The 8052-nt window shown below is 45.0% G+C and overlaps 1 protein-coding gene across 1 annotated transcript; it reads right to left on the reverse strand.

Moving 5' to 3' along the window:
* Window positions 1–1040: 1040 nt before the first annotated feature.
* Window positions 1041–3620, reverse strand: EPUS_08704 (uncharacterized protein; the record flags this gene model as incomplete). The annotated part of the gene is made up of 4 exons (XM_007803279.1): window positions 1041–2412; window positions 2499–2883; window positions 2944–3215; window positions 3304–3620. 4 exons carry the CDS (start codon window positions 3618–3620, stop codon window positions 1041–1043), a joined length of 2346 nt encoding a protein of 781 aa, XP_007801470.1.
* Between the last annotated feature and the right edge of the window lie 4432 nt (window positions 3621–8052).

The following is an 8052-nucleotide window of genomic DNA, read 5'->3' on the forward strand; positions in this document are numbered from 1 at the left end:
CAGAGGTCGATTTAATTTGATTTGTCTTGTTTTTCAAATGGAGTCAAATGTTAGCAAGTAATACTTATTTTGTCAAGAGGACTGGCTTTTCGTAAATTCATCTCACAACGAGAGTCTGCCAAGACTTTTTTTCCCATCATGAATATACATTTCCGCCAAGACTTTCAGTAGACTAATTTGTCAAGTTTCAAAGTCATGATTTGATTTGACGAAAGCACAGATTTAGTTTATTTGCTAAGCATTTGATTTGGTTTACTTAACTCAATTTGATTCAAATGGACACACTGGCGAGAATGGGCGCACCATTGGGAGCAAGACCAACACCAGCACCCAGTCGAGGAGTAACATCGGCGTGCTTCTCCAATACTAGCTCATATTGGAATCCACAAGCCTCTAGTATCAGAGTCCAACGATCCCTCCGCCAATGACCAAGACCTTGAACGGGGTTGCCATTGCGCTGAACACGATGGGCAGACCTTGAGTTTTCACTGCCTGCTTGTTCAAGTGACAGATAATACCCAGGACAGATACTTATCAGCCAATCTGCTGCTGATACTAGCGCAGGCCAAAAGTGACCGGCACTGCCTCCGAACAGTGACCATAAACCAACTACACATCGTACCCGACCTGCAAAAGAGCCCTGGTGACATCGTGTCATTTGCTGCACTACTAACCAGCGCTTGCATTCCATCGTGACGAGCTGCCCTAACGTCGTCAGGCAGCATGTGTCTGCACAAGTGATGGGCCATGTCGAGCCGGGGGAAATCTTTTTCTTGGCATGTATTCTCACCGGTCATACTTACTAAGTACTAGTGGCACTGTTTCACACGCACAACGTACAAGGGCGGGTAGCATATGTACTAAATTAGAAAGTCTATAGATCCTCATCCTTCTTTCCTCTCGTTATCACTATCTGTACCATCGGTACGTACAAATGGTACATTATACCATCAGTACAGATACTAGTAGTGATCCTGGTTGGAATGGTACGGTACAGACCCCTTGTACCGTCTTGTTGTGCTGTCTCCGAACGCTGGCCATCACTCCTTCAAGTCCCCCTGACTCCCAGCCGCAGCAAGGATCTCCTCCCTCCAAGCCCAACCCACAACCATCGCCGTCCCTGATCCTCCCAAAAGCGTAGTTATGCTTCCTACAGCTAGGATCCGAAGCCAACTCGTCTGTGTTCTCTTCGCTCTTTTGAGGTCCCGAACATGCAGCAGCACCCAGATCAAGCCACTGATGGACAAGACCATTCGTCCAAGATGGTAGGGTGATAGCAGCGTCTGGTCAAACTGCGAGAATAGGACTTGCAGTGTGGCTGCAGCTCCAGTGACCCGATTTCCCACCAAGGACGACATGTACCCGGTTATTGGCCTGGGCGCATGTGCCCATTCGTACAAGTGAGGTATACCGCTGGCTGCCGCAGCAAAGCCATATGCCCAGCGCAAGTAGGACAGATCCGCACGGGGGCTTTGAATGCGGTCACGAGCGGTGGTGTCGACGACGGTAGTCAATACTAGTATCCGCTGTGTTAGCATGACCCACAGTGGAGACAGCTGCCAGAACAGGGTGTACAGCGACAGTGCTTGATGGCTGATTTCATCCATAAGGGGCCAAGGGGAGCATGATCCTAAACGGGCGGCGTAAAGTATTGTTGGGACTAAGAATCCGAAGATGATCGAGACAACGATAGTTTTCGCGTAGCCCACGACAGTGAGACGATTGTCAGCAGCAGCGTAATTGCGGAGCGGTGACTGGACGTAGTGCAAGAAATGGAAGATCGGGATCATGGAGGCCAGCGAGTCTTTCCACAACGCAAAGGTCAAGAAAAAAGGCCATAGCGTGGAAATAGTAAAATAGTTGCCCCGGCGGATGCATTCAATGATGCCGATGACTTGAAGAGATATCAGGGCACCAAGAAATCCGAAGTCTTGCAAATATTGTGGCGCAGACATTGACGGACCAGGTGCGAGGCCGGCAACGGTGCAAAGGCCGAGGAGTGGAGCCGCACGGAACACACGCCACAGCATACTTTCTTTCTGTAGAGCAGTTTCGGGTGTCTGAAAAGGCATCGTTCCGCGCACGGATCTGGGAGGCACAGGTAGGAAGTCCAACTGGGGTGCCTGGATGAGAACTTGACAATGTACATCCACTAACATGTCGCCCATACGCGGCACGACTTGCATCTGCATAAACCGGTGCCAAGGTGTCTTGAGTGTTTCCAGTCGAGTAGTAATGGCAGCAGCATCGTAGACCTCCTGTGCCCGCTGATGTCGACGATCTTGGTAATCTGCAAGGGTAGATTCAACCTCTTTGAAGCCAGGACGACTTCGGCGATGACTCTGAGCCAATGCGTATAATCGATTCGTGAGTGCTGCAGCGCTTTCTATGGCAAAATTACCTCCCTGGCCACTGCAATTTCACTGTTAGCAAGATCACGACCCTGCTAGAGTAGATACAAGTAGAGGGAAAAGGGGAAAGGGAAAAGAAAGACCAACATGCTTGGCGTCATTTTATGTATCGAGTCTCCTAGACAAACGATCCGGCCATGTGTCCATCGACTGAACTGAGCCTCTTCCAGGGAGGCCAACGTCGCTGCAGTTCTTCTTTCCCACAAAGCTTGGAATTGGACGTCGTGTGAGACGTATCTATCCAAGAATGGTTTTATGAACTCGAGTTGGTCGGCTTCGACATATCGCGGAATATTTGGTGTGTGGTATATACGATCCAGTTTCTCGAAGACAAACCAGTAGCAGCAGTCGCTTTTGCCAACCACAGTGAGAAAGGACCAGTCTTTGTTGACGGCTCGATAGTGGTGTTTCTCTTCCAACCCAGGCACGCCAGAGGACATGCCGTAAAGGCATCTGTACTCCGCCGACATCGCTGGAGTAATGTGAGATTCTTTCTTTGGTTGTGGTGAACGTGCCATTGACTAGAACTCACCTTTCTTGTCTTTCGCCAGGGATTTGGCTAGCCCATCCATTTCGACATGCCGCCACATTTCCTGGCGGACTCTACTGTGTACGCCATCTGCACCAGCGACGACATCTCCAACAAACTGGGAGCCATCCGTACAGCTAACAATGATACCTTCAGCCTGCTGTACCACCGATGTGACTTTCTTCCCTGTGAGGACCTTACTACGGTCAGGCAGCTGAGTGTAAAGGCTTTTGAAAGCCTGCTGGCGCTCCAGAAAATTGATGGGATATCCTAGCCTGTAGCGTTGTCAGAAGCAATATCGTCATACCCAATCCTGACTTGAGTGCCTGAGGAGGTCTCCAGGGTTTCCATTCCAGTCCTTACCGTGTCTGAATCAGTGCCAGAGGATCGAGCTTCGATACTACATCTCCCTTGCCGGTGACCACCTCATGCCATACTGGCGGGTCGGTCCATTCTTCGATCTCGCCGTAAATGCCCAGCTGGTCGAGAATGCGAGCCCCGTTCGCGAATATGCCGATCGACGCACCCTGCTTCGGAGCGATGTCTTCTCGGGCTTCAAGCACGACGTAGTCAATGCCAGCGCGGTACAAGCAGTGAGCAAGCGTCAACCCCGCTACTGAGCCGCCGACAATGATGACTTTGAGAGCGTCCTCCTTCACCCATGGATCGGCAGCTACCATGGCGGCCAATATATTACTACCAGCAATGAATTGTGTACTGTGTGACAGTCTGCAGGAGATACGCAAAAAGCTAGTTGTTCTAATAAGCTAGAGGGGGGGGAAGCTGGCGACGATATCGGTATAAATTGGCTGTACGGCATAGCGAAGGGGTGCGCAAGTCGGTGGATGCTCTTCAAACCCTCCGTGTGTAACGTCGTACGCGGTTCTGTGCAAGATACGGTATTGTGCAACACCAAACTATTACATCGCAATTTGAGATACAGCCTCAACCAGCCATCGTTACGTGTGAAAGCTAATCTACGTCATAGGTTGCAGTGCCATTAGTTGGTGGCCAAGTCCCCTAAAGGCCAAGGAGTGAGTCCCCTGAAGAATCTGTGTCACACAAGTGACGTTGCCGCCAGCCGTTGAAGCGCCCTAGTTCAAGCTTGGCATCGGGATTGACTGCCAGAACATGACCAGGACTCGGGGTGTACGTAGTAGGTCGGTGTGTGTGCTCTTCAAACCCTCCGAGTGTGTATGACGCTTGAATCACATTTTGTCGGTCAAAAATATTATGAAGTTCCGAATACCCATACAGCTTCTCAAGCACTTTTCTCACGTACATATAACAATGTGTCAAAATGTATTTCTAATGTATTTATTCAAAGGCTTTGGACTTTAGCTTGGGAAAGCGAATTTTAGGTCAGAAAAGAAGACAAAGCAGTCATCCAACTCAGATGCAGAGAGATACGACCCAGTTGCCCTCTTCACACACTTCTACGGCGCTTTTGCGTTGGGTGGAGCAAGGGAAAAGGGCACGCCGGTGCCACAAACCTAACGAAACCCGGCGAGCTGAATGCCATAGTTACAACCATCATTAGTGAGATCCAACCAATTACGAACGGTGGCGAACGCTGAAGAGACAATAAGGGGAGGAAGATATAAAAGAGAGTGTCTCTTTGCGACCCTTCGTAAGAAGACGCGTCTACTCGGTATTGGTCACAAGCAATAGTTCCGAGCGGCTTGTAGATGTTCTTCCCGGAAGGTTTCTCCTATGGGTTGATAATGGCTCCCCCTTATGAGCTAGGTAGCTTGTTAGGCGTAAGAAGAATAATGATAATGTATTTACTCTATCTTACTTTATAAATAAGATAAAGTACGTATTAAATAGTCTTGACAAGTGATACAAGGACTCAGAAACTTCATAATAATTTGACTGACAGAGTGTGATTCAAGCGTCATAAACACGTAAGTTTTAAAGAGCACCCACCGACCTACAACCCGATGTCGGTCGAAATGTTATCTCCGATTCAAAATGCCGAGCGAGTTGTATTACTAAGAACTTAGGTATCAGAAACTCTATTGCTTGCTTCTGCAGGCTTTAGTAGAGGGCCCTATCCCACGCGCCGGTGGTGAATTTGCTTCCTTTTAGCGTGCCAAGAATTTTGGGTCTTGGCATGACTTTTTTTCCAATTTGGAGGATCAACGCCATCAAGGCCAACTTCTACATGGAATTACGCAGGTCACAACGCCAGCGAAAGCCTAAAACTATATAGGAAGAAAAGGGTGCTCCTTCTGCAGCTAGAGACCCCAAAATCACCAATAGAACTGACCGAACGGAGCAGAAAACGGCGCTCAAACCTGTTGCCAGTGGACCTCTTCCGAAAACGCTCGAAATTGACGCCAATCGACTCCCTGATCTCCCTGCTTATGAACCGCCATTGAAATTACGATTTGAGCGTTCAAATTCGCTTTTACAAGGTCTCTTGCAGCTTAATACGTTCCAAAAACTCCTTACGCCCTCTATTATTGACAGAATCGTTGAATTAACGAACAGCTATGCACAAAACGCTCGAAATACGGATTTTGAAGAAGAAGAAGATCCTGAATCCTTTTTCAGACCCTGGAAACTAGTTAATATAATCGATATTTAGTGATATATTAGCTATTTACTTTATATAGGATATCACAGATTATCCAAATACAAAGAACATTAGAGCGAGTCTGGCTATTTAGGTTAATTTATAAGCCTAGTAAGATATAAGCAGATTTATTAATATTTTATACTTCAAGATTATATAACTGCTCCTTATCAAGAGTATAAGACATTTGTTTAGCAAGTAGAGCTAATTAGGTCTATAGTTAAGCAAAGATCCTGAATCCTTTTTCAGACCCTGGAAACTAGTTAATATAATCGATATTTAGTGATATATTAGCTATTTACTTTATATAGGATATCACAGATTATCCAAATACAAAGAACATTAGAGCGAGTCTGGCTATTTAGGTTAATTTATAAGCCTAGTAAGATATAAGCAGATTTATTAATATTTTATACTTCAAGATTATATAACTGCTCCTTATCAAGAGTATAAGACATTTGTTTAGCAAGTAGAGCTAATTAGGTCTATAGTTAAGCAAAATTATAAGGAGAATTAGTATCCAAGCTCTTATTTAGTTATTAATAAGGCTATAATAGCCTATAGAGGCCATAGTACTTATAAGGTCAAGCTTCTAAATAAGCTAATTAAGGAGGGCTATGTTACGGCACAAAATGCCCTATGGCCTAGAGAGGCGTTAGGGCAGGGCATGGCATTGGCTAAGCATTGGCTGCGCGCCAAATGCTCCACCAGTGCTATGCCGCATCCGGTCTTAGGGCTGAGGGCTAGGGCAGGCTTGGCGCCCTGCGCGTCATACCTCTATCCTCGCCTCCATAGCACCTAGAGAGTCATCCATCTTCATACCAGTCAGTCATACAGTTGCCTTCTATAGCTTCTTCGTGACTCTCCGCTATCCCTATAACACCCCCATACCCTATTGCACGGCCTTCCGCGTAACAGGCTATAAGGTATAGGTACTTAGCAACGCTGGATACGTCTATAATTAGTTATAGCATAGCTGTATCAAAGGACTAGAGAATATCCCTTAAGAAGGCATTAAATTTAATCAAGTTATCAAAAAAGAGCTTACAAAGCTTACTATAATATATCTAGTACTAACGTTTGCCCTTATTATTCGCCTTACATAGTATTTGCATCAAATTTATTTAATATACGTTTTTTGCTTCTTTTTAGATAATCTTTTTCTGAATATTAATGTTGCTTAATTGCTACTTGCTCTTTATATTTATTATATAATATTAGGGCTCAACTAGTTAAGACAAGTCAATAAGGATCTTTATAGCTTCTTTATTAGTTATGTTGCTAGGCTTGCTTATAACGTCTTAGTAGCAGGCAGCTCTTTTCCTAATTGCTCTTGTACCTAAGGGTAATCCTTTATATAGTGTCCTAGTTTCTTGCAATAGTAGTATCTTACTATAGACATATTTCTCAGAAGTTGTGGCTTAGCTACTAGTCTCTCTTCCTTTACTATTAATTTGCTAGCAGATTAACAGGTGTTAGGAACTAAAGGTTTTATTAATATATTAACGCTAGCTACTAGTTTATTTAAGATAATATATTAACTATTTATATTAGCGTATATTAGGTTTATAATCATCTCCTAAATTAATGTATATCTACAGAGAATAATTACTTGCTTCAGATTATCTTAAATCTTGTCTTAAAGGTCTATAATCTGATCCTCTTCTTAGACTTCTGCTTTGTAAGAAAGCTGTCAGAAATCCCTTAAGAATGCAGTAAGGTCTTGCTGCTCTTATTATAAGTAATGATACTCCTTATAAATAGTCTTTTGTTAAAATAAAGAATTAAATCAAGTTAAAAGGTCTATAAATATATTAGAAATCTGAGTCTTTTTAAAGTTCTTGAAATATAACTTAAGCAATTCCTGAGCGTCGCCGCCTATATGTGATTATACATAAATGACCTTGGATAGCTCTGTCAAAAAGAGCGCCGCGTTAACTATAAACTTCATCTTTATAGCTGACAACCAAGAGCGAAACTTCTGAGGAGATCCATCCTCAAAGACCTCTAGATAAGGCAGCTTCTCAGTTTTCAGGCCAAGCACTATCGAAGGGCTTGGAGTTGCTTCTAACGAGACTTGCCTTTGAGGCAGCGATTCTCGTTCTGTCAGAGTTTCTGAAGGAGACTCCACCCGAACTTGCGGCTTTGGTATCACGGTAATCTTGTTGCGGAGGTTCTGAATGATCTCCTCCTTGTCACGGAGTCGATCCTTCAGAGCCTTAATCTCGATGCTGGTGCCTCCGTCAAGGTCTTGGTATCTTTCTTCCCAAGTTTCCTTCTCCTGGAGGACTTCTCGATGCTCGGCCTCCTTCTCCAGACGGAGGGCTTTTTCTTCCTTGTAAGCAGCTGCCAATGTTAGTACAAACGCCGCTGCGTGTGTCTGATTCTCGTTGACCAGCGCTTCTGGCCTTATAGATACTCTGTCGGATCCTCTGCGTAAGTTAACTAGTAACACCCCTTATGTTTAATAGAGGAGTATATAGAGTAGAGCGCTGGTCTATTTGATCACGAACCATCTTGACTCGATAGTT

This window comes from Endocarpon pusillum (genome assembly GCF_000464535.1).
Source record: "Endocarpon pusillum Z07020 unplaced genomic scaffold scaffold2147, whole genome shotgun sequence".
NCBI lineage: Eukaryota > Fungi > Ascomycota > Eurotiomycetes > Verrucariales > Verrucariaceae > Endocarpon > Endocarpon pusillum.